Source organism: Pogoniulus pusillus, chromosome 23, assembly GCF_015220805.1.
Source record: "Pogoniulus pusillus isolate bPogPus1 chromosome 23, bPogPus1.pri, whole genome shotgun sequence".
Taxonomy (NCBI): Eukaryota; Metazoa; Chordata; class Aves; order Piciformes; family Lybiidae; genus Pogoniulus; species Pogoniulus pusillus.
Window position 1 is genome coordinate 9,937,728 of NC_087286.1, and position 26,583 is coordinate 9,964,310.

General features: G+C 48.9%; 1 protein-coding gene and 1 long non-coding RNA gene across 4 annotated transcripts in view; one reads left to right on the forward strand and one right to left on the reverse strand.

Moving 5' to 3' along the window:
- The first annotated feature begins 1,390 nt into the window (after positions 1 to 1,390).
- Positions 1,391 to 9,952, forward strand: LOC135185636 (uncharacterized). Its single transcript, XR_010306541.1, has 4 exons — positions 1,391 to 1,471; positions 3,215 to 3,473; positions 7,783 to 7,909; positions 9,837 to 9,952. It is a non-coding gene; the product is annotated as an uncharacterized LOC135185636 (long non-coding RNA).
- Positions 9,953 to 13,029: 3,077 nt separating this feature from the next.
- PLXDC2 (plexin domain containing 2) overlaps positions 13,030 to 26,583 on the reverse strand; it is a 290,185-nt gene continuing 276,631 nt past the window's right edge. The window contains exons 13-14 of one of the 3 annotated variants that reach the window (XM_064162532.1): positions 22,419 to 22,579; positions 13,030 to 13,455 (exon numbers count right to left, since the gene is read on the reverse strand). In XM_064162532.1, the coding sequence (XP_064018602.1) occupies positions 13,339 to 13,455; positions 22,419 to 22,579 (278 nt within the window). In that variant the 3' untranslated portion in view covers positions 13,030 to 13,338. Of the gene's footprint in view, positions 13,456 to 18,539; positions 18,736 to 22,418; positions 22,580 to 26,583 lie in introns of those variants that run through there. The other 2 variants (XM_064162533.1, XR_010306540.1) reach the window with 2 other exon arrangements.

Consider the following 26,583-nt stretch of genomic DNA (forward strand, 5'->3'; position numbering starts at 1 on the left):
CACAGATAGAATGTCCACCTGGAGTCCCCCAGCTCCCTCAGCCTGTCCTTATAGCAGAGGTTCTTCAGGCTTGGATTGTCTTTGTGGCCTCCTCTGGACGCTCTCCAGCAGCTTTGTGTCACTCTTATGGTGGGGAAACTAAAGACTGAACTATCAGAGAGGTTATTGCTGTCCACAGGTGGTTGAGGCTGCTTGTTCTGGAGTCCTCACACCTTACCCCAGCATCCAGGGAACTCCAATTGCCTACCAGCACACTGTCAGCCTTGTCTTTTGCCTTCACTGTAGCTTGGGTCAGGTGGCTGTGTTCTCTTCTTTAGTTTTCCTTTTTTCTTAATTCCAGAATGCACTTAGCATTCTCTGCATCTGCAATGATGGGGAATGAAAAGGAGGACATGAGAAGGTGCTGAATCTGTTTGCTAAATTGCTACAAGCAATTTTCCAAGCTCTGCACTATTTACTAATACTCCTTAGGTGCTACTTGAAGATAATGATATGAATGTTGTAGTTTGTCCTCCCCTGGAGTTTGACTTTGTGAAAACTTAAAAGCATTAGAAACCTGCTTGTGATGACATTGGTTTAATTAGTGCAAGGCTACACTTTTTCAAAGTCACTATCTTGAGGCAGTGCTAAAACTAAAGGTCTGCTCTTAGCAAACTGTTAGCATTCCCCTTCCAGCAATTCCAGGTTTTGTTTGAGAGCATTAATGGTATCAATTGCATTACCATCCTCAGAGATAAAAACTAATCACAAAGGCTGGGTGCTAGGTTGGACTTGGATGGTCTTGGAGGTCTCTTCCAACCTGGTTGATTCTATGATGCTATGATTCTGCAGAATTTAATGTAGAGAGAACAACTCAAACCCTGTGTTGAATGTGTCACAAGTTTTGCTGTGTAGTGCTCTCATATCTAAATAGAACCTCAGAAACTCAGAATGGTAGGGGACCTCTAGACATCATCCAGGTCATCCTCCCTGCCAAAGCTGGGTCACCCAGGGCAGGTCACACAGGGGGGTTGGAACTGGATGATCCTTGTGGTCTCTTCCAACCCTGACTGACTCTATGACTGTGATTCTAAGATGATCTCTCAGTCTTTTCCAGTCTAACCAGCCCCAGGGCTCTCAGCCTTTTCTCATCAGACAGATGGTCCAGTCCCTTCATCATCCTTGTAGCCTTTGTTGGACACTCTCCAATAGTTCCCTGTTCCTCTTGAACTGGGGAGCCCAGAACTAGACACAGCATTCCAGGTGTGGTCTCAGCAGGGCAGAGTAGAGGGAGAGGAGAACCTTCCTAGTGATCAATTTCTGCTTAGGAAAAGGCAATACAAACATTTATTAACTTGGCTTGACAAAATCCTCACATCCAATCTAAACCTTTTCTTCTCTAGTTTGAAGCCATTTCCCCAGCTGAGCTGCTTGGGACTGGGTGAAACACTGAGACTCCAGAACTCATCGCTTTGCTAGGAGGCTGTTGGAGGTAAGTGCAAAATGAAAGAGCTCTCTGACAGAACAAACCAATGCCTGACAAATTATGACTTAGCCTTAGATGTGATGAGAGGATTCAGAATTTTGGAAAAAAAAGCTGAAATGTTCCTTTTTATGCTCTAAATTCTCTGAGGTGAATGCAGCAGAACAAATTCATTCCCAGTTCAACCCACAGGCTTGGGCTGGCTTACAGCAGAGATGAATTAGCTTGGAGCCAGCTTAAAGACTTCAGTTTTGCAGGCTAAAGAAAATCTTCTGTCTCAAGCATGAGTGATTTTCTTGTGTTCCCATGCTTAAAGTGGAAAATTCAATGTGGTGGTGGAAGTGGCATATAGGAAGTGAGGGATGGTGGACTGTGAAAGGTCAGTGTCACTTCTGGTAGGATGAGCAGGAGATGGGACGAGTCAGAACTTCATAGGATGGAAAGGAGATGGGGAAAGGTCAGTAGAACCTCATGGGATTAAGGGAAGGAGTTCAAGGTCAAACAGTGTTTTGGGGTGGTTAGGACAAAGAATTCCTTTCCTTTCTATAGCCAGTCTGATCCTTGGACAAGTGAGAAGCTCTGCACATCTACCCTGCTTCTCCTCTTTTTGCCTAGGCTGGAGGTCCCCACTTAGAGACCACCTTCAGCTTGCACCTTAATGCCTCCACTCTTCCATCAGCTTCTATCCAGACTCTTTGTGAAAGCAGCTTCCAGCTGTGTGCTCATCACAGTTTGTTGTTGCATAGATGGAGATCACAGAATCACAGACTGAAGCAGGTTGGAAAGACCTGTCCCCCTTTTCCTGACCCACAGCCCTCAGATACTTATCATGTATCAAATCCCCTCTGAGTCTTCTCTTTTCCAGACTAAAAAGCCCCAAATCTCTCAGCCTCTCCTCGTAAGCCATGCCCTCCAGACCCCTACTCATCCTCGTAGCCCTCCACTGGACTCTCTCCAGCAGATCCTTGTCCCTCTTAAAACTGGGGAGCCCAAAACTGCACACATTATTCAAGATGTGGTCTCACCAGGCCAGAGTAGAGGGAGAGAAGAAAGCAACAGCACTGTGGTGCAAAGAAAGTCTGATGATGTGCTGGAAGAGTTATAAATATATGTGTGAAGGACATTTGGGAATAAAGTTACCTTGGCTACCAGTTTCAAACTTACAGAGGTAGTTCTGGAAGAAGAATAGTGATGAGTATGGGAGCAATGATGGGCTAGAATTACAAAGTGTCAATAAACCCCTCAAATTTGGCTCTTTAAAGGTCAGAAACTCTTAAACATCAGGCCTTTGAAGGACTGAGCTATATAGCATAGCACATGCTATAAATCTTCTAGCAGAAACCTGAAGAAAGAGAAAGAGGGAGAGGGGGAAAAAATCAGTCTTACAACACACATGATTGAATTTCAATGAATCATCATTTTATAGTGGCCATAAGCTGAAATCTCCATCTTCCTCTGAAAGAGAAGGTGAAGGGTGATGCACAATTTTACACTGCCCTGCTGTTTATGTAGGATGCTGAAAACGGCAGAGAGGAAGGCAGAAAACAGAAGAAGCACAAAAAACCAGGGGAAAAAAACCCAGGGGAAGCACTGTTCCATTGTAAATGCATAGTCAACTGGGTAGAAAACCCACCTCAAATTACTGCCAGCCCTCACTCCATCAGTGGAACAAAGCAAACCTGCCACACGTTAGTAGCTGCAGCTTTATGTATCTTTATCTCTTTAATACCTTTATCTCTTTAATGTCTTTAGCAATGATCCAGACAAGGAGACTGAATGCACCCTCGCTGAGTTTGCTGATGGAACTAAGCTGGGAGCCAGTGTTGAGCTGCTTGAGGTGTAGGAAGGCTCTGCAGAGGGACCTGGACAGGCTGGATTGATGTGCCAAGTCAAGCTGTGTGAGAGTCAGCAAGGCAAGGTGCTGGGTCCTACTTGGGTCACAACAACCCATGAATGTTGCCGGTTGCCTGGGGGAAGAAACCAACCTCACCTGCCTACAGCCTCCCTTCAGGTAGTTGTAGACAGCAGTGAGGTCACCCCGAGCATTCTCTTCTCCAGGCTAAACCATTACTTGTTGTTAATTCCCATTTGCCAGCAGTGCAGCATTCCTGGGGCATTAGAAGTCCTCCTCTCATTTAGTTTTTGTAGCCTGATTACTGCCCTCGGTTTGGAAATGTCTTCTGCAATACCCAGGGTTGTAACCAGCAACAGAACAGGGGACACAGTCTCAAGTTGTGCCAGGGGAGGTATAGGCTGGATGTTAGGAGGAAGTTGTTGGCAGAGAGAGTGATTGGTGTTGGAATGGGCTGCCCAGGGAGGTGGTGGAGTGGCTGTGCCTGGAGGTGCTGAAGCAAAGCCTGGATGTGAGGTACTTAGTGCCATGGTCTGGTTGATTGGAGAGGGCTGGGTGTTAGGTTGAACTGGATGAGCTTGGAGGTCTCATCCAACCTGTCCCCATTCAAGTATTTTCTGGCCTATCTTGGAGCCAGTCAGTGCTTCTGATAGAATTAAATTGGCAGCATTGAGTCTTCAATCCCAGTTGGTGGGAATAAAGTGATGTTTTGCTGCTCAGTACCAGGAAGAACTTGCAAGGAAAGACTAAGGCTTTTTGGCTTTTTTTCTTTTCTGTTGAGAGAAAAACCCTTTTAAAGGGGCTTCAAAAACAGGAATTGAGTGCACCCTCAGTAAACCTGCAGATGACACTAAGCTGGGAGCCAGTGTTGAGCTGCTTGAGGGCAGGAAGGCTCTGCAGAGGGACCTGGACAGGCTGGATTGATGGGCTGAGGTGAGTTGTATGATGTTCAACAGTCAAGTGCTGAGTCCTGCACCTGGGTCACAACAACCCCATGAATGCTCCAAGCTTGGAACAGAGTGACTGGAAACTGCTCAGTAGAGAAAGACCTGGGGGTATTGTTTAATAGCAATTGAAGCTGAGCCAGGGTGTGCCCACGTGGCCAAAATGATCACCAGCATCCTGCCCTGGATCAGGAATAGTGTGGCCAGCAGGAGCAGGACAGTGATTGTCCCCTTGGACTCAGCACTGGTGAGGCCACACCTTAAGCACTGGGTTCAGGTTTGGGCCCTTCACTCCAAGAAGGACATTGAGGTGCTGGAGCAGGTCCAGAGAAGGGCAACAAAGCTGGGGAAGGGTCTGGAGAACAGGGCTGGGGAGGAGCAGCTGAGGGAGCTGGGGGTGTTTACTTTGGAGAAGAGGAGGCTGAGGAGACCTCCCTACAACTCTCTGAAATGAGTGAGGTGGGGATTGGCCTCTTCTCCCTAGTATCAAGTGGTAGAAGGAGAGGAAATGACCTCAAATTTTACCAGGGAAGGGTTAGGTTGGAGATTAGGAAAGATTTCTTTGCTGCAAGAGTGGTCAGGGAGGGGGTGAAGCCCCCATCCCTGCAGGTGTTCAAGAAACCTGTGGCCATGGCACTCTGGGAAACAGTTTAGTGGCCATGGATACGTCAGGTTGATGCTCTGACTTGGTGATCTTAGAGGTCCTTTCCAGCCTTAACGATTCTGTGATTCTGTAGAGCTGCTTGAGTGATTAACAACAAAATGCACCACCTGTGGGTCCTGGAAGCCACTCTGTGTTTGTAGCCAGTACTCCAGCATGCCTCCCTAGACTGTTGGCCTGTGCAGAGATCTCTTTGCTTTCCGGCATGTCTGCAGGGGTGGAACTAGGGAATGCTCAGACCTGCTGCTGCTTTGGCTTTCTGGGTCTGATACTGGTATTGGCCTTCTGCACTGCAAGCTCACACCACCTGCTCGTGTCCAGGAAGGAAAATGTACACCCTTAGCTACAGTTCTACATGTAGGCTTCCTCTAAAAGCTTGACTGTCAGCTCCCACCAGGCTCTGCTCATCTCTGGCTCCCTTGAGGCAGCAGCTTGCAGGCCAAGTCAAGCCGCAGGTACTTGCCACCTTTCCCTGATGTGCTCAGCAGCAGCTCGGGCATGGAGGGAGAAGTACTGGGGGAACTGTCAGGTCCTCACAGCAGGATGCACATCAGTGCTGCAGGAGATCCAGAGTGAAACGACCTTGTGTCATCTTTCATGCTAGTGGAGTGCTCTGGGTTTTGCATGCTCTGCATCGCTCACTGCTCTGGGCCCTGCATGGAGGAAATATATGACACCTAAAGTGCATCCTGGCCAGCAGCTGGGCGTGGGTGAGCATGAGGGGCTGCAAGTGGGCTTGTGCAAGGCTGTGATCCTGCTTCCCTGCTCATCTTGAGGCACTTTACTCCACGTGGGGCTGCTGACAAGGCAGGTGGTGGCATCAGGTCTCCCTAATTTTCTGGAGAGTAGAAGTATTTGCAAGCAGAAGTCTGGATGTGTTCAAAGCCAGGCTGGATGAGACCTTCAGGAACCTGGGCTAGTGGAAAGTGTCCCTGCCCATGGTAAGAGGCTGGAATTAGATGATCTTTAAGGTCCCTTCTGATCCAAACCACTCCACAAATCTATGAATGCCTTCAAGCCTTGAGTGACACTGAAGGTTACACATTTCACTGTGTAATTCAGGACTCAAAGGGTTGCACAAAAGCAAAGTGAGAAAGCAGAGCTAGAGCAGTGCTGGAGAAGAACCAAAGACAAGGATCACAGGACATTAGGGGTTGGAAGGGACTCAAAGAGATCACTGAGTACAACCCCCCTGCCAGATCAGGACCATGCAATCTAGCTCAGGTCACACAGGAACACACCCAGACAGGCCTTTAAAGGCTTCAGAGAAGGAGACTCCACAACCTCTCTGGGCAGCCTGTGCCAGGCCTCTGGGACCCTTCCAGTAAAGAAGTTCCCCCTTGTGTTGAGCTGGAACCTCCTGTGCTGCAGCTTCTATCTGTTGCTCCTTGTCCTATCCCAGGGAGCAGTGAGCAGAGCCTGTCCCTCCCCTCCTGACCCCCAGACCTCAGATAGTTATAAACATTGATTAAATCCCCTCTCAGTCTTCTCTTCTCCAGACTAAGCAAGTGCAGGGCCCTCAGCCTCTCCTCATCAGGCAGTGCTCCAGTCCTCATACCATCTCTGTAGCCTTCCGTTGGACCTTCTCCAGCAGATTCCTGTCCCTCTTAAACTGGAGAGCCCAAAACTGAACACAGTACTTAGAATGAGGTCTCACCAACAGTGAGGCTAGGGGCAGGTATTGGACAGTCTTGTAAGAGACAGAGAAGTGCACTGAAAAGCATGAAATGTCCTCAGCAATGGCCCTGGAGTCGGCACAAGGCTGCTGAAGTGAACTGTGCACATGAGGAGCAGCTGAGGGAGCTGGGGGTGTTCAGTCTGCAGAAGAGGAGGCTGAGATCTCTATAGCTCCCTGCAAGGAGGTTGGAGCCAAGAGGTATCCAGGCTCTCCTCAATGTCAAGTGAACATTCCAAACCCACCTGGATGTGTTCCTGTGTGACCTGCCTTGGGTGATCCTGCTCTGGCAGGGGGTTGGACTGGATGATCTCTGGAGATCCTTTTCAACCACTAACATTCTGTGATTATCCAAGAGCCAGCCTATTGATCTGAGCTGACCTTGTGCTCTCCTCCAGTCACAGAATCATAGAATCAACCAGGTTGGAAGAGACCTCCAAGATCATCCAGTCCAACCTAGCACCCAGCCCTAGCCAATCAACTAGACCATGGCACTAAGTGCCTCATCCAGGCTTTTCATGAACACCTCCAGGGACAGCCACTCCACCACCTCCCTGGGCAGCCCATTCCAATGCCAATCACTCTTTCTGCCAACAACTTCCTCCTAACATCCAGCCTACACTTTCCCCGGCACAACTTGAGACTGTGTCCCCTTGTTCTGTTGCTGGTTGCCTGGGAGAAGAGCCCAACCTCACCTGGCTACAACCTCCCTTCAGGTAGTTGTAGACAGCAATGAGGTCACCCCTGAGCCTCCTTTTCTCTAGGCTAAACAACCCCAGCTCCCTCAGCCTCTCCTCATAGGAGTCCTTCTCCCAGTGGCTAACAGTATGGCACCATGAGTTTGCACAGCTGAGGTGTCTTCTAGGTGGCTGCCAAATCTTGTCCTTATACAAAGCTTCATTGCTAGCATCAGAAAGGGGCACCAGAGCCACTGCTTCAGTGCTCAAAGTAGAAATGTTCCTTTGATGGCCTGTCAGCTGGAACATGGAGCAGCATGGGGTACTCTGCATGCTCCAACCACCTACCTAGCAAGTGAAACCCTGCCAGCTCATGCCAGCTGCTTGCAGAGCCTTGTTTAGCCGTGCTCTCTAGATAAAAAAAGATGGATCTTGTCATTTATGGTTTCTTTTGCTTATGCAAGAGGTGCTTGAACAGAATACTGAAGCATTCTCCTCTTTTCCATGCAAGCCTTCTTTTCTGCAGAGAAAGATCTAGTCCCTGGTGAAACTGCCTCACTGCTTCCTCTTCCACCGCTGTCCACATTCGGCTGGCAAGACACTGATTCAGTTACTCAGCTGGCTCAGATACCTGAGTGGTGAGTTTAGTGCCTTGACCTCTGTTGGCCAACAAGCTAGGAAATCAAATGTTCTGTTCAGCTTGTGAAGGTCTCCTCTGGCTTCCACCGTTCCTCAAAAGGCAGTGATGCACCATTGTGTGGCCTCAAGGTGCCATCACACACGTTATTGCTAACAAACCAGCTGAAGCTGAATTACAGTGGTACAAGGGAGGAGGTTGTCACTGACAACAGCCTGCTGGAGCAGGTCCAGAGGAGGGCCACGAAGATGATCAGGGGGCTGCACCACCCCCACTATGGGGACAGGCTGAAAGAGTTGGGGCTGTTCAGCCTGCAGAACAGAAGGCTTCAGGGAGACCTTAGAGCAGCCTTCCAGTACCAGAAGGGGCTCCAGGAGAGCTGGGGAGAGATTTTTCACAAGGGCTTGGAGTTACAGGACCTGAGGCAATGGATTGAAGCTTGAGGAGGGCATATTGAGGCTGGAGGACAGACTTTGACTGAGAGGTGACCTCATCAATGTTTGTAAAGATGTAAAGGTGAGTGCCAGGAGGCTGGAGCCAGGCTCTGCTGGGTGATGCCCAGGGACAGCACAAGGGGCAATGGTGGAAGCTGAGGCATAGGAACTTCCATGGAAACATGAGGAGGAATTTTTTCCCCTGTGAGGGTGACAGAACCCTGGAACAGGCTGTCCAGGGGGCTTGTGGAGTCTCCCTCTGTGGACATGTTTAAAACCTGCCTGGATGTGTTCCTGTGTGATCTGTTGTAGGCGATCCTGCTCTGGCAGGGGGGCTGGACTGGATGAGCTTTTGAGGACCCTTCCAGCCTCTGAAATTCTGTGATTCTGATGCTGAGATTAGGAAGAAATTCTTTCCAGTGAGGGTGGTGAAACACTGGTACAGGTTGCCCAGGAAGGCTGTGACTGCCTCCTTCCTGGAAGTGTTCAAGGCCAGGCTGGATGAGGACTTGAGCAACCTGGGTTAGGTGGAAGGTGTCCCTGCCCATGGCAGGGGGGGGTTGGAATTGGATGAGCTCTAAGGTACCTTCCAACTCAAACCATTCTGTGGATCACTGAATCAACATCAGAAGCTGTTGAGAGCAAGGAAGTCAGTTTTAAGGAAAAAAGGAACACTTTCACCTTAGTCTTCTCTGAAACTCTGCCTTGCTTCACAGGAATGCTCAGAACACAGATAAATCACTCATCTTATCCATAAACTCCAATAAGAATGGGTAAGGGGAAAAGTCAGTGAAAAAGGGGGGGAGGAAACCCCCTCTAAGCAGGGTTCAGTGAGCACCTACCCCAGTGTCACAAAATTGGAGCAAGGAGGCAATCCAGAATAGATATTCAATAAATTGCTCAGGCAGGTTGTAAATGCCCCTCCCGGGAGGTGCTCAAGGCCAGGCTGGATGGGGCCTGCCCATGGCAGGGAGGGGGTGGAACTGGATGTTCTGTATGGTCTCTTCAACACAAACCGTTCTGTGATTCTGTTGTATCCTTAGGAACCACCTGCATGCTCCACAGCCCCTGTCACAGGGCAGGCAACTAAGTAAGGCTGCAGCACTCTAAGTGTGCCTCTGGGAGCTGAGATTGCAGTTGCATTTCTTCCACAGTGCCAGGATCTCTTAATGGCTACAGACTGGAGTTTTATTTTCTTTTCTCAACAAGCTCTCTGGGAGATCCCAGGATGTCAGGGCTGGGAAGGGACCTCTGGAGATCTGCCAGTCCAACCCCCCTGCCAGAGCAGGACCACAGGTCGCACAGGAACACATCCAGACAGGGCTGGAAAGGCTCCAGAGAAGGAGACTCCACAACATCTCTGGGCAGCCTGTGCCAGGGCTCTGTGAGCCTTACACTCAAGAAGTTCTTCCCCAAGTTGAGGTGCAAGTTCTCTGCTGTAGTTTCCATCCATTGCTCCTTGTCCTGTCTGACTTACTGTTTTACCTTCTTGAGATTTAAATCACAGAATGGCTCAGGTTGGAAGGGACCTCACAGATCATCTACTCCAACCTCCCTGACATGGGCAGGGACACCTCTCAACCAGACTTGGTTGCTCAAGGCCTCATGCAACCTGGGTGAGTAAAGATAACTGTAGAAAACTGTGCCTAGAAAGCAGGAAGGCAAGAACAGATCTTTCTTGCCTTTGGGCTAGTTATTGACTTCAGGCACTGCGTGATCCTCCTTCTGTTAGTAAATGTTGTAGTACTGAATATCTGTTGGCTAAGTATTCACAGGATCATAGAATGGGTTGGCAAAGACCTCAGAGATCATCAACTCCAACCTCTGTGACACAGGCAGGGACACCTCTCAGCTAGACTTGGGTTGCTCAAGGCCACATCCAAATCAGCCTTGAACACCTCCAGGGAGAAGGCATCCACTACCTCCCTGGAGGTGTTCAAGGCCAGGCTGGATGAGGCCTTGAGTGACCTGTTCTAGTGGGAGGTGTCCCTGCCTATGGCAGGAGATTGGAACTGGATGAGCTTTGAGGTCCCTTCCAACCTAAACTATTCTATGATTCTCAGTTAATGTCAACATTTCATCACCCTTAGAGGCTAATATTGGCATATTTTTTTAATGTGTCAGCTTGACTTATTAACAAAGTAGAAACCCAGCTGGAATTATGTCATCACCCAGTCCAACCCCCCTGCACTCAGCAGGGACATCCTCACACTAGAGCAAGTTGCCCAAAGCCCTGTCCAGCCTCACCTTCAGTATCTTCAGGAATGGAGCCTCAACCACCTCCCTGGGCAAACTGTTGCAGTGTTCCAGCACCCTCCTGGTGCAGAACTTGTTCCTCACATCCAATCTCAATCTGCTCTGCTCTGATTTGCAGACATTGCAAAGGCCTGCACAAACAGTCTCTCTGCAGCCTTCCTGTAGCCCCCTTCAGGTATTGGCAGGCTGCTATTAGGTCTGCCTGAAGCCTTCTCTTCTCCAGGCTGAACACCCCCAGCCTGTCCTTGTAGCAGAGCTGCTCCAACCCCCTGGGCATTGTTATGGTCCTCCTCTGGACCTGCTCCATCAGGTCCATGTCCTTCCTGTGTCGAGGGCTGCAGAGCTGGATGCAGCACTCCAGCTGACGTCTCACTGTGGGTGAAAATGTGCCACATGTGAGTGCATCAGCCAAAGTGCAGAGCTGTAAACCCATAACCCTAGAAATCTTTACCCCTCATGAACTCTCCCTTGAACCTATTGCAGTACTAAGTTTCTGAGTGAACTCTGCTGAGACATGCTCTGGCATAAAAATTATTTCACTTGGGATGCCAACATCCTTCACCTGGAAGCTTCATTTGGCCGATGAACCCTAGCTGCTGCCTTCCAAGGCTCCTAGAAGACCTGCTGGTAAGTACTGCACACCAACTACATGTCTAAGTGATGTGGACTGACAGCTTTTTATTGAATCAAAATGAGTGTCACCAGGTAAATATGTGCATACATTGAGTTATTGCTCTGGGAAGCAGCAGCCTGCAACCTAATCCCGAGCAGGGCTCACCAGTCCGGTGCAGACCGCAACAGCTCCTTGCCACAGGCTTTTCAGCAGGCTTCAAGACGATCTGGCTGTTAGTACCTGCAGATGAATGTCAGCCAGGTGCTGAACCAGTTCCAAGCTGGCTTGAGATGGTTTCAAGCAGGTGAAAAAAATAACTCGAAGTGTGCTAGACAGAATGAAAAGAAAAGAATACAGGGAGTACAGGATTGTATCATTTACTGGACAAAAGAACAAGGAGAAATCAGGGTTGGTTGCTTGGTTGGTTGAAAACAGCATTGAGTAACCAAATTCAGCCCATACAAGCATCAACAAGAACTGTAAATTGCTGTGCTATCAAAGGTGGTATCTATGACTTGTTACAGCTGCTCGAGGTCTGAAGCTGAAAGTGCTGCAGAGCTGACCTCAGAACTCCTCAGGTGCCTTGTACAGCAGGTAATAAAAACTTGGATAGTCACTGGCTGCCATGAAATGTGCATACAATACCTGAATGGGAGAGGTCAACAGCTCAGGCCTGGATCATGGAAGTGCTTAGGCTCCCACTCCTGGTTCTCAGTGTATGTTAACCCCTTCTGTGAAAGGTTCTGATCCTGTCAATTTCTAGGTGTGTCTGTCCCAAGTCAGGGAGGGAAAGGGTCAATATTACAAGGAAGGGTGGTCCCAAGAGGCAGGCAGCTCATGGCACTGCAACTACCCTGACCACCTTCCCTATGCAACATAAAAATATTCTAATAGTCAGGATTATTTTACAACTCAGTGGAAGTATGCAGCAATGCAAAGCCATTTCCTTTGTCTGGGTGACCAAAATGCCCTCTTAACAGTCACAAGAGCCTGCCTTGTGTTAGCTATAAAAGAAAAAACAATTAATATATATATATTTTTATATATATATTTATGCAAACTGCTATGTGCATTAAACAAAATCACCATGAGTCAGCAGGGTTCAATCACACTTGGGTCGGAACCTCTTGCAAGGGGCACATTCATGTCCAGGCTGCTTCTCAGTTAGGACTCAGCACTGGAATGGCAAAGGATAGAAACCCACTTGTTGAAATCTTACTTTTCATGTCACATTGCCTGAGAAGTGGTCCACAAGATCTCTGGCAGCTAAGAGTTGCCTTTGCTTCATTCAGCCTACTGCTGGGAAATGAAAGGTAACCCTTGGAGCAAACAGTGAACATTGAAACCCAGAAATCTGCTCTAGGGGACCCTGCTCTGGCAAGGGGGTTGGACCAGATGAGCTTCCAAGGTCCCTTCCAGCCTCTGACATTCTGTGACTCTGTAATCAGCCCAATTTTGTTGTGAACTCCCACAAACCAAAATGATTTGGTTATGAAAGGCTCTCTGCTGCCTTCCTTTCTTACCAGTTTGTGTAAGATGAGTTGCTTGGAAGGCCAAGCACCAGCAATGCTCAGGAAACACTGCACTGCTCCTGGCAAGCACATACACTGGGACTCACTTAGGAGGGCAGGCTAATTTGGAATGGAGAACAGTGGATTCCACGCCCACAAGGAGAAGTGTTGGAATGATTCCTTCTTAATTCCTCTTGATCTGCACTGAGACACTGCTCTTGGGCACCTCTGAACCCTTTGCACTGAAAGGGTAGGGATTTGTCCCTGGGTCTTGGAGATACCAGAGAAGAACACTTGAAGCAAAGGGTAAGACCCTGGTGCACCAAAGCTTTATTATGGTTCTGATTACTGGGCATCCCCGTACCTAAAGCCAACAGCATGGCACTTGTGCCAGCCTTCTGATACCCTAGGTGTCCACTGGCAAGGGCCAGTCTGCTAACAACGACTACTGTGCAGTGGTGGTCTGGTGTCTTAGATAAGTTTTTCTTCTTGGACAAAGCTTATCCAAAATCTTCTTCCTATCAGGCTACAGCAGCTTAGGGCTCCTTTTCTTTCAAGAGAGGCAAGTGAATGTCTTACACCTGTAGGCCAGTACTGGTGTTTTGTCCTAGAGCTCTCAGCACTGCTCTGAGACGATGAAACCTTCTTTTTCTCCAACTGGCTCCACTTCAGCATAGGCAGGATGTCCAGATCCTCTTCTGAATTTCATTGCTGCCCATCTGCTTGGACGTCGCTGTAACGGCAGCAACACAAACACGTCAACGCTCAGAACCCCAAGGACGTAACAATAACTTAACAACAAATCACTTCTGCACTTTTGGCCTCTCTCTTGTGCTAAAATTGTAGCTAGCAGAGGAACAGGGAGGCACAGCTCAGCAGCAAACGTCAGAGGAATGAATCCTTCTTTGTGGGTGATGGCTCTTACTAAGACTTAATTAATTAGCACTAGTGCCAGAGGATGAAATAGAGACCGAGGGAGTTGGGGCTGTACAATCTGGGGAGGAGAAGGCTCCAGGGTGGCCTTCTTGTGGCCTTCCAGTATCTGAAGGTGGCTACAAGAAAGCTGGGGAGGGATATTTTAGGCTGTCAGGTAGTGATAGGACTGGGGGGATGAACCAAAGCTAGAAACGGGCAGATTCAGACTGGATGTTAGGAAGAAGTTCTTCAGCATGAGGGTGCTGAGACCCTGGAACAGGTTGCCCAGGTAGGTGGTAGAAGCCTCATCCCTGGATGTGTTTAAGGCCAGGCCAGCTGAGGCTCTAGACAGCCTGATCTAGTGTGAGGTGTCCCTGCCCACGGCATTGGAACTAGATGATCCTTGAGGTCCCTTCCAACCCTGAGTCTATGATTCATCCCCTGGAAAGGATCAGTCCACTGCTCTTCCTTTCTGCTTCTGCAGAGGGATTTGCTGACAGACTCTAGAGCAGGGTCAAACAAAACTGCACTTCAAAAATGATTCCCAACACCACTCTGCCTTCCTGGTGCAGTACTGACAAAATAATGACTTTCTATTTCAAGTGACATAATTTCCACTCAAGCAATTCACTTTGATGGATCAAAGAGAAGCACCCTTTTCATCTGAACTCTGACAGCTCTTGGATGCAAGAGTCGTAAGAGATGCTGCCCAATTTTCATCAGGATCTTTGCTGCCTGCTTTAAAAGCAGCTAATGAAGAAAGAAAGAGATCTCTCTGGGGCAGAGGAAACAATTCCCCTGTGATTGCGATGCCTCTGGGAAGGAAAAGTGATTTTAAACTCTTGTGCTTGCAAACTAATTAATGTCTGGGAAGACTCAGACTTCAGGGGACTAAGCTGGGGTCTGTCAAAGGGAAGAGCTTTTCACGCAAGTAGGGAAACTCTAAAAAGCTTTTAGTAGCAAAATCTCACCTAAAAAGATCATTCCCTAGGGAAATTCATTTATATTTTTGGCCATATGGAATCATAGAATCAACCAGGTTGGAAGAGACCTCTAAGATCAGCCACTCCAATTTATCACCCAGCCCTGGCCACATCTGCTGCTCCCTGTTTCTTTGCCTGTGCTGGCAAGAAGAACTGGAAGGCAGAGCAGCCTACAGAGAAACACTGCAGGAGGAAAGATGAAGGCAAGTGACAGTCCACATCTCCAGAGACAGTTTGAAAATGCAAACAGTTTGATTTTGTCACCTTTCCTCTGGAAATAAACTTTGCATTTGATTTCCTGTCCTCATCACTGAGGTTGGAAAAGACCTCAAAGATCACTGAGTACAACCTTCTAGCCAACATCACCATGCTCATTAAACCATGTCCCCAAGTGTCTAGCTGGGATGGTCACTCCACCACCGCCCTAGGCAGCCTGTTCCAACACCTGACCCCTCTGGCAGGAAGGAAGTTTTTCCTGATCTCCAAACTAACGCTCCCCTTGTGCAACTTGGGAGGGGAGGAGCTGAGCCACAGCCATACTGTTTTGAGACTCATGGTGCTGTTGGGCAGCATCCACTGAAGAATCTTGGGGAGACCACAGAGCAAGCAGCTGTGTGCAGGTAACAGAGCAAGGTCTTCCTCAGTGACCAGCATTCAAACGACACAACAAAGGAGCAATTGTTTCCTTTCGCTCCCTTTGCAGGGTCAGGCTACTTCTGAGGCATTTGGAGCTAAATTCTGCTTGGCAGGTAATTTAACACCCCAGACTTTTCAGTGCAGCACTTTCCTACAAGGTGGGAAGGTGGAACACTGTCCTCTTTAAAGAGGGCCTTTTCCTAATATGAAAACTTTACCTCTTCAAACTTGGGAGGCCTTTTTTTTTGTTCTACCTAAGCTTGCTTCAGTGTGGTTTCAAAATTAAGACAGGCATTTTGGTTACTGCTAAAGTCTGCTCTCAGGCTCACTGAAGTAAATCAGGGGTACTTCAATTAAAGGTAAAGAACTTACTCTAGATTGGAACTGGAATAGTGTGAGAACAGAAAATGAGGGAAGAATTTGACCAAGAGGTCTCTAATGGAAAGAGAAAAATGAAAACCCATTGCAAAACTATCAAATGGCAGTGTGGAAGGATGAGCTGGGCTGAGCTTCCAGAGAATCCTGGAAGGGCTTAGGTTGGAAGGGACCTCAGACATCATCAACCCCAACCTCCCTGCCAGGGCAGAGTCACCTCTCAACTAGACTTGGCTGCTCAAGGCCTCATCCAGCCCAGCCCTGAACACCTCCAGGGAGGAGGCATCCACAGACTCTGGGCAATCTGTTCCAGGCTCTCAACACCCTCCTACTGAAGAACTTCCTCAGCTCCAGTCTAACCCTGGTCTGCCTCAGCTTCAAACCATTCCCCCTTGGCCTGTCTCTAGACACCCTTACGAAAAGTTCTTCTGCAGCCTTCCTGTAGGATCCCTTCAGGCACTAAAAGGCAGATAGAATGTCTCCCCTCTCTTCCCCTTCCCTCTCCTCACCTTCAATCTCCTCTCCTTGAATCTCCTCTCCTCAAATCTCCCTCCCCTTCCCCCCTCCCCCTCTCCTCTCAGATGAGCACCCCCAGTTCCCTCATCCTGTCCTCACAGCAGAGCTGCTCCAGCCCTTGCATCATCTCTGTGGCCTCCTCTGGACTCACTCCAGCAGCTCTGTGTCCTTCTTCTGCAGCTCTCTAATTTCATTTTCAGGTGTACCCATGCTTAGCTTCTACTTTGCCACATTGCTGTTAGAAACTAGATGTAAATTCTGGACTGCTCTTTTTAAGTGACCTTTGCAGAGTATGAAATATGGAACAGATGTGTGATGGTTCTACTGCCACAAGGTGCTACAACCTAAACATCAGCTCTGCTGCTAGAAATCAACCAACAGATTTGAAAGTCACCTCCAAACACTACAAAGGCAACTTGCTGTGGTTTCCCTTCATGCCTGAGGTGAGATCTTCCATTCCTGCTGACAGCTTCACTCCAGCTTCTGAGCGTGCTGTGGGTACTGCAACTGCTTCTCAGCCTTAAAAGAGAGCCCTGACTAGCTGTCAATTCCTTGCCTTGTCTGCTGACCCCAAAAAGGTCTAGAGACACTACAGGTTTTAATTGAGAGAACTAAAAGTAAGTTCATTGATAGCAGGAGATCCAAAGCTCCTAGAGTTAGTGAGGCAGCTCAGGAAGTGTCTAAATGCATCCCCTCCTCTTATTCTCTGTGCAGCAGAGCAAAAACACAAACCCCCTGCTCCCCCCTAAGCTCTCCAGACCCCAAGCAGCAATAAAACTGAGAGAAAGCAAAGCTGAGTATTGACTTAATTCCTTAGCTTTGTCATCTAATCTAACAAGGAATATATATATATGTATATATACATATATGTGCTTCTTCCTCTGGAATTAGAACTTCCAGAGGAAATCTGCCAAGCTGTGTCTGGAGAGTTGTAACTTCTGCTTCCTTCCAGTGCATCCCAAAGCAGGAAAGCAGGACTAGGATTCTTCTCATATGACTAAAGCCTCCTTGGGAGCATTATTTTAAGCAAATAAAGACAGAGAAAAACCACTTGGGACCTTGCATGAGCTTACATGGCATCTGGGTCCAGAGGGGAGGAACACAATTCAGCCTGGCCTTGTGGAGAAAACAAAACTGATGATTGCCATGTGATGAAAATGGTCAGGGAGCTGGAGCAGCTCTGCTACGAGGACAGGCTAAGGCAGCTGGGGGTGTTCAGCCTGGAGAAGAGAAAGCTCTGGGGAGACCTAATAGTGACCTGCCAGTACCTGAAGGGGGCCTGCAGAAAGACTGTTTGCAAAGGCCTGCAGGGACAGGATGAGTGCAACAGCTGCAAACTACAGCAGGGCAGATTGAGATTGGATATGAGGAATAAGTTCTGCACCAGGAGGGTCCAGAACAAAATTACCTAAGGCAAATCACACAGGAACACATCCAGGTGGGTTTGGAAAGGCTGCAGAGAAGGAGACTCCACAGCCTCTCTGGGCAGCCTGCTCCAGGGCTGCAGCACCCTCACAGGGAAAAACCTTTTCCTTATGTTTCCATGGAGCCTCCTCTGCTCCAGCTTGCCCCCAGTGCTCCTTCTGCTGCCCTTGGCCACCCCTGAGCAGAGCCTGGCTGCATCCTCCCAACACTGCCCTGCACATCTTCAGCACAGCAATGAGGGCAGTCTTCAGGCTCCTCTGCTGCCAGCTCCCAGCCCCAGCTCCCTCAGCCTGGCCTCACAGGAGGTGTTCCACTGCCTGCAGCAGCTTGGAGGTTTTGGGCTGGACTCTCTCAAGCAGTTCTTTGAGGTCCTTCTTGAGCTGAGTGGCCCAGAACTGGACACAATATTCCAGATGTGGCCTCAGCAGGGCAGAGTAGAGGGGCAGGAGAACCTCTCAGGACCTACTAACCACAGCCCTTCTAATTCACCCCAGGATGCCCTTGGCCGCCTGGGTCATGAGAGCACATTGCTGGCTTGTCTTGCCTGTAACATGCATTTTTCTGCTCAAAATTACCTGAGATACTGTTTATGCAGTTAGAATTTGTGCATCAGCCTTCTAGAAGCACTCAACTTACCATGCAAACCACAGCCAGGATTGGCTGAGGCTTTAAACATCCGTAGCTGCACTCTGGAGATGTATTTCCAGGCACAAGGAAAGATCAATTGCCTGACACTATCTTAATCTAATATTTTGAGGAAACTGCTCTGAAATAAGGATTGCTTCTGGCTTCAGAGCCAGTAGGATCATCTATTGGCTTCATGTGTTTTCCTCTGTGATAGAAGTGCTTGTTTAAAGCCTCTCTTTGTGATTGAAGCCACTTCTGGCTACAACAACGTTTCTGCCACCTTAGGTTCACCTAAGTGGCTGGCTGCTGACAGATGAGATGCAGAATGCCTCCTTCCCCCCCACCTTTGACTTTTATTGTCAGTGTTAATGATTTATTTCAGTGCTTCTCCCCTGTGGCCCATTCAGGTTTCCCTTGCTGAGCTGCTGGTTCCTGCTGAGCTGCACCAGCTTTGGAGGAAACAACTTTGCTATGAGTACAAGGTGCTGCCAGGGAGAGCAATGACAATCCCTGAAGTGCCAGGGCCCTGCAGGACTCTGCAAGAAGAGCAGAATTATACTTGTTCTCACCTTTTTAATCATCAAGAATGATACTTACTCTCTCTTTTTTAACCATCAGCTGCAGCAAACTCAACTCAGCCTGGACTTGGACTTGTGGAGAAAATTAAACTGATGACCATGCCATGAAAATGCTCAGGGGGTTGGAGCAGCTCTGCTACAAGGACAGGCTGAGGGAACTGAGGTTGTTCAGCCTGAAGAAGAGAAAGCTCTGGGGAGACCTAATGGCAGCTTGCCAGTACCTGAAGGGGCTACAAGAGGGCTGCAGAGAGACTGTTTGCAAAGGCCTGCAGGGACAGGACGAGGGCAATAGCTGCAAACTAGAGCAGAGCAGTTTGAGATTGGATGTCAAGGAAAAAACCTCCCCAGCCAGACCTAGTTCAGCTCAACAAGGACTGCAGTTGTTGGGTATGAAAGAACTGAATGGGACAGGGGCAATGGCTTCAAACTAGAGCAGAGCAGATTGAGATTGGATGTCAAGGAAAAAACCTCCCCAGCCAGACCTAGTTCAGCTCAACAAGGACTGCAGTCGTTGGGTATGAAAGAACTGAATGGGACAGGGGCAATGGCTTCAAACTAGAGCAGAGCAGATTGAGATTGGATGTGAGGAACAAGTTCTGCACTAGGACAGTGCTGAAACACTGCAACAGGTTGCCCAGGGAGGTGGTTGAGGCCTCATCCTTGGGGATATTCCAGATGACGCTGGACAGGGCTCTGGGCAACCTGACCTAGTTGAGGATGTCCCTGCTGAGTGCAGAGGGGATGGGACTGGATGAGCTTCGGAGATCCCTTCCACCCCAGACCACTCTGTGATTCTGTCAAGCCTTTTTCAAACAAGAAAAGCCAAATCCCTTGTAAAATGTGTGTATGGAATAAGAGCAAGGGGCCAGGTCCCTGAAGAAATCAGCAGAGCTGTGTGAGCTTCATCCCCTAAGCCAGCTGAGGATCCATCTCTTTTACTACAGTTTCTGCTTTCTTGCCTGCTCTGCCTCCTCCCTCACTTGTTTGAAGGCACAGACTGCATTTGTGGCACCAATGCAGCACCTTGGCTCATGGAGACTGCCTGCGAAACGCTGGCTCTCAGCTGTGAAGTGCTGCTGTGAGCAGAGATGTACAACAGCCAGCCAGCAATGCTCATTAATTCCCGAGTTCTGAAGCACTAACAACTGTATCCAGCCTTATGGCCTATTTTCTCCTTTTATTTCCTTCCTCTAAGCAGGCAGGGGATGAGCAGAAGGTCAAAATCCAAAGACAACCTACTGCTAGATCTGTGTGCCAGAGAATACTTCCAGATACTGCAACACAACCCCCAGTGCAGCTCAACTGCAGCAACTGCTGCTCTCTCAGACCACCCCAGCTTGGGCTCAGGAGGCAGGAACCATCCTCAGTCCACACTGATAGTCACCTTGCTGCCAGACTGACAGAGTTACAGACAGGAATGCAGATCCTTCTATGCTGCTTGGTCGTTGTGCTAAAAACCAGTCCTAAGCTTAACTTTACCAGTAAAGACAACATTCAAGTGAAACGAGGGAGCTGAGCTGCACCCCCAGGCTCTGACCATGCACTGTTACTTTATTTGCTCCTGCAGCTGCTCATTTCCTCCTTCCTCTCCATCTCCCCAAGGTCACTCCCTGGCTCCCATAGCACCAGGTCAGCTCTCTGTGTGGCCAGCTGCAAAAAAGAGATTTGTGACCTTATCCAGCTTAGATGTCCAAGCTGAAGGGAACCAAACAACTTAAAACCACCTAAGTATGTCCACGTGTGTGTAAGTACATGTATGTTTCTAAGTATCACAACAACACTGGGAAAATCTCCAAGGAGGGTGGGAGCATGCAGGCAAGGGCTGTGGCCTTCAAACTGGGTTCTTAGCTCAAAAGAATGACAGCTTGAGCACTAACACCCACACTGCACCACAGTCTGTGTCACAAAGCAACTGCTACTAAGGCAGAGCTGCTGCTATACACATAGGGACTGGACTCACAGCTTCACAGGGTTGAAGGGACCCTCAAAGGTCATCTTGTCCAACCTCTCTTGCTGCAGGGACACTTCCAGCTAGAGCAGGCTGCCCAGGGACACAGCAAGGCTGATCTTGAGTGTCTCCAGGGATGGGGCCTCAGCCACATCCCTGAGCAACCTGTTCCAGGATTTCACCACCCTCAGGGTGCAGAACTTCCTCCTGATGTCCAACCTAAATCTGCCCTACTCTGGTTTCAAACCACTGCCCCTTGTCCTATCCCCACAAGGCCTTCCAAACAGTCTCTCCCCAGCCTTCCTGAAGGTGCCCTTCAGCTACTGAAATGCAGCTCTAAGGTCTCCCTGGAGCCTTCTCTTCTCCAGGCTGGGCAGCTCCAGCTCTCTCAGCCTGCCTTCAGTGACTGTGTAGAGCGGAGCTGAGCTGACTGCACATCAGCACCTGCAGTGTAGATGTCTGCAGCTAAGGTAGTTGCCTGCATTTGAGGGAGACAAATGCAAATTTATCTAACCCTAAAGGAGATGTCTCAAACAGGCCAGATGAATCATGGCCTAACAGAATCTATTTCTCTCTACACCAATAAAAAACATCAAGGGAGATGATGTTAGATGTAGATGTTAAAATCAGCTGAGAAGAACCTTTCCCAGGCTCTAAGCTGAACTACTCTACAAAGGAATACAGAGAAGTGCAAGCACAGGCTTCCAGCTAAAATCTTCCTTTGAGCTGGCTCCCCTGGAGAGTTAAGGATGTATACATTTCAGTTTTCCAGCTAAAAACAATAGAAAGAAATGCATGCCCCAAAAGAATTTTCCCTTGGAGCAATAATTGGGAGCACCTCCTGTGAAGCTTAACTGGTTACAGAGCTTTCATTCTATCTACAGCAAAATCAGAGTGGCTGAAGTTGGAAGGGACTTCAGAGATCTCTCCCTGGGCAACCTGTTCCAGTGTCCCACCAGCCTCACTGCAAAGAATTTCCTCCTTATCTCCAGCCTTCCCTCTTCCACCTTAAAGCCACTTCCCCTCGTCTTATTGCTCCAAGTCCTTGTGAAAAATCCCTCCCCTCTCTCTTGTAGCTCCCTTCAGGAAGGCTACTCCGAGGTCTCCCTGGAGCCTTCTCTTCTCCAGGCTCTTCTTCTCCTCAGCTCTCTCAGCCTGTCAACACAGGGCAGATTCTCCAGCCCTATGAACAACCTTAGAGTGTCCTCTGGACCCTCTCCAGCAGCTTCAGGTCCTTCTCGTGCTGGCGGCCCCAGAACTGCTGCAGTGCTGCAGGTGGAGTCTGAGCACAGCAGAGAAGCAGAATCCCCTCCCTGTGCTGCTGCTCAACCTGCTCTGGCTGCAACCGGCACAGTTGGCCCTGGGCTGCCAGCCACCAGTGCTGGCTCCTCAGCAGCTTGGCACCAACTGACACCCCCAAGGCCTTCTCCTCCAGGCTGCTCTTGAGCCACCCCTCAGACAGCCTGGATTTGTGCTTGGGGTTGACCAGGTGTAGCACTTTGTGCTTGGCTTTGTTGAACTTCCCACAGCTGGCAGGGGCCCACATGCAAAGAACAAAGCAGCAGCAGCTGCTAGGGGAGATCTGTTCCTTCAAAGCTGACTCTACCAACACAGGAACACTTTCCAGATGCAGAGCTCCACGATCCTGAGCAAATGCCAGGCCTGGTGGCACAGCCTGTCAGTGCTGTCTTACCTCTATAAAGAAGAGACTAGCTGCTGAGGTTGGGTGATGGTACATGTAGATGGTCACGAGGATGGCTGCAGCCACGACGAGGACCAGCACTAGGATGCCGACGATTAAGCCAGCGTGAAGCGTTCCACCTTTCTTCTCTGCCGCGCTGTCATCTGTGGAAGCTGCACAGACAGCACAGTCATGAGCACAGGAACCTCTGTCTGACCACTGCATTTCACAGCCTTTGCTTTTTGTGTCTCACACATTTGTTTTCCACAGCCCAAGAGGGAAGAAGATGCAACTCCTCTCTTTCCCACAACCAAATACTCACAAAATAGCAGAATCGCTGTGGTTGGCAAAGCCTTTTAAGATCATCCGGTCCAACCATGCTCTGACTGTGCCAAGGCTACTGGTTCAGTATCTGAAAGCCCTTTCAGCTGTGAAGTTTATTCTGATCTCCAACTGAAACTTCCTCTGAGGCAACTGGAGGCCATTTCCTCTGGTGGTAGTTGTTACTCTGGAGAAGAGACCAACCCTCCACCTCGCTCCAGTCTCCTTTCAGGGAGCTGTAGAGAGCAATGAGGTCTCCCCTCCGCCTCCTTTTCTCCAGCCTAAACCCCAGTTCCCTCAGCTGCTCCTCAACAGTCCTGTCCTCCAAATCCTAAGAGATAATGAATCCAATAATTTGAGATTCCAGGATGTGGGAGGCATTAATGAATGTAAGAACACATTGCAAGCACTCACCTCCACTCATCAGGCACTGCCTAATCCCGGAGAGATCTTTCTTGTCACTGAGAAGTTAACGACTACCTGTTCACACTCAAGCTTCAGTTCTACTTGTGCTAACTGTGAACATCCAGTTTGAGCTTGGGGATGAAGAGGATCCAAGAATCAGGTCTCTCCCTGCCTAAATCTTAAAAAATGATCTATTTAGCTTTCTTAGAGCTTAGTTCACACGGATGTGTAGGATCTTTTTAAAAGGAAACCCACTGCCAGCTCTATTTGATTTTCCTTTGGGTTTTGGTTGATTTTGGTTGGTTGGGGTTTTTTTTTTGCTTGTTTGGTTTTTGTGGTGGGGTTGGGCTTTTTTCTTTGGTGTTGTGTGGTTTTTTTTCTTTGGGTTTGATTTTCTTAACAGTGCATCCAGGGATAGTTTCCAGGCCATTCTTCCTTTCACACTGCACTGAAAGAAAGGAGCTGCTGCCTAGGATGTGGAAGATCTATTTTCAAAGGTATTCCCACCTGAAAAAGAACTTAAAACACTTACTGGTAGTTGCAGCACTACACAGCACAGGCTGCATGGAAAAGACAGGAGAAAAAGGCGACCCTAAAAGCTTCCTCTAGTTTCCAGGCAGCAGAGTATTAATAGTTCCTTAAATAGCTCTTCACTCTCAGCTGAGGAGGGATGAATGAGTGCAAGCTCCTGCCTTAATTCCTGTTCATGTGCTGTAGCAATATTTCATAGTTGCACATCTATTTCCAAGCACCAAACAAATGCAAATGAAGCACTTGGAAGGCCATCAGGACAGGCCTGCTTTATTGGACAGGCTCTTGGTCAGGCTATTCATTCCCAGTGATGAGCAGTTAGTTGTATGAGTCATCCAAGGGAGAAGTAACTGCTCCCCAGAAGGAGCAGAGGACTCATAGTTTGTCTGTCTTGTAATTGTCTTCGTGACAGCTTCATACTCTTTGACTCTTCCCTTCAATGCCACATTGGTGCCTCATAAACTACTTTGTCACTTGTAGCCATTTTCAGGCCAGTTGGCAAGTCAAGGAGCCATTTGTACTGCTCCTGTGTTGTGGCTGGAAAGCAGAAGGCTGTGTTCTGCATATTAAAGAATGCTAGACCTCAACAAAGATGGGAAGCACTCTGTAAAGGCCACCAAATTAATCTCATTTGAGCTGATATTTTCAGTCTTCATAGAATCAGGGAACGGCTCAGGCTGGAAGGGACCTCAGAGATCATCTACTCCAACCTCCCTGCCATGGGCAGGGACACCTTTCAACTAGGCTAGACTGCTCAAAGTCTCATCCAGCCTGGTTTTGAACACCCCCAGGGAGAAGGCAGCCACAACCTCTCTGGGCAACCTGTTCCAGAGTCTCACCACCCTTGTACTGAAGAACTTCTTCCTAGGATTCAGTGTAACCCTGCTCTCACAGGATCACAGGATGTCAGGGGCTGGAAGGGACCCAAATAGATCATTAAGCCCAACACTTCTGCCAGAGCAGGACACAGCTCAGGTCACAGAAGAACACATCCAGACAGGCCTTTAAAGTCTCTAGAGGAGACTCCACAACCTCTCTGGGGAGCCTGTTCCAGTGCTCTCCCTCAGCTTCAAACCACTCCCTCTTGCAAGGGTGTCCTCTTACAAGACAGCCTTATGACAAGCCTCTCTGCAGCCTTTCTGTTTCTTTAGGTACTGGAAGGCAGCTCTAAGGCCATTAGAGTCTTCTCCAGGCCAAACACCCACAGCTCCCTCAGCATATCCTCAGAAGTGCTCCAGCTCTTGGACCACCTTTGTGCCCCTTCTCTGGACTTGATCCAGCAGCTCTGTGTCCTGCTGCTGGGCACACCAGAACTGGAAGCAGGATTGGAGGTGAGGTCTCAAGTGAGCATACAGCTTTGCAAAGGAGAACACAGCCTCTTCCAAATAACACAGCATCACTGAGGCTGGGAAAGACCCCCAAGATCATCAAGTCCAGCCTATGACCTAATACCAGCACATCAACTAAACCATGGCACCTAGTGCCACATCCAGTCTTTGCTTAAACACCTCCCTGGGCAGTCACTTCCAGTGCCTAATCAGCCTTTCCATGAGGAAGTGCTTCCTCATATCCAACCTCAACCTACATGAAAGGAAGTTGTAGCCAGGTGGGGCCCAGGGATAGAACAAGAGCACACAGCCCCAGGCTGCACCAGGGCAGGCTCAGGCTGGATGTTAGGAAGAAGTTGTTCAGAGCAAGAGTGATTGGCATTGGAGTGGGCTGCTCAGGGTGGTGGAGTCCCCATCCCTGGAGGTGTTTAAACTGAGACTGGATGAGGCACTTGGTGCCATGGTTTAGTTAATTAGAAGAGTTAGAATCATAGAATCAACCAGGTTGGAAGAGACCTCCAAGATCATCCAGTCAACCAGACCATGGCACTAAGTGCCTCATCCAGGCTTTGCTTGAACACCTCCAGTGACAGCGACTCCACCACCTCCCTGGGCAGTCCATCCCAATGATAGGTTAGGTGACAGGTTGGACTCAATGATTATCTCAAAAGTCTTTTCCAACCTGGCTAATTCTGTGGTTCTGATTCTGTAAACCTGCCCTGGCACAGCTTCAGGCCATGCCCTCTTGTCCTGTCACGAGCTGCCTGGGAGCAGAGCCTGTACACAGGCAACCAAACTGCCTGCCCAGATTTCTACCGGTCTAGCACGCAGCACGTCGTGGACATCAGTGCAGTGATCAGAATGCCAAGTGCAAGCCACGAGGCAATCCAATAAACACCCTTCTTAAATGGCAGCAAGTGTAAGCAACTTGTTATTTCCACAGCTGAAACTCAGTTCCTTGGCTGCAGGGCTCAAACACTCCAGGGAAATCGGTTTCGCTCTCTTTGCACAGAGGCAACTTCGAAAACAGTCTCTGTAGTGCAAAATCCACTGACAGCTCTTTTAAATAGCTTCCAAGGGCAGCAGATGAAAGCAGGGGAAAAAAGGGACTGAGAAAAAATTTCAGGTGCAGAAATCTTATTCAGATGATCACAGCACATTTGCTGTGGCAGGCGAGGCTGTGCCTGTGGGATACCTGTCTGATTGGCCAAGCCTTTGCCCAAAGGCAGCTCCATGGGACTGTGCCCAAACTTTGTTTGGTTTTGTGCCAGTTCAGAAGAGGCCACCAAGATACTCAGGGCTGTGGCAGCTCTGCTATGAGGACAGGCTGAGTTTGGGCTCTGCAGCCTGGAGAAGAGAAGGCTTTGAGGAGACCTTGGAGTGGCCTTCCAGTATCTGAAGGAGGGCTGGGGAGGGACTATTGACAAGGTCTTGTAATAACATGATAAGGAATAATGGGTTTAAACAGGCCAAGGGGAGATTTAAACTGGGTGTTAGGAAGAAGCTGTTTGCAGTGAGGTTGATGAGACACTGGCACAGGTTGCCCAGGAGGTTGTGGAGCACAGAATCAAAGATCACATTTGGTGATTCTG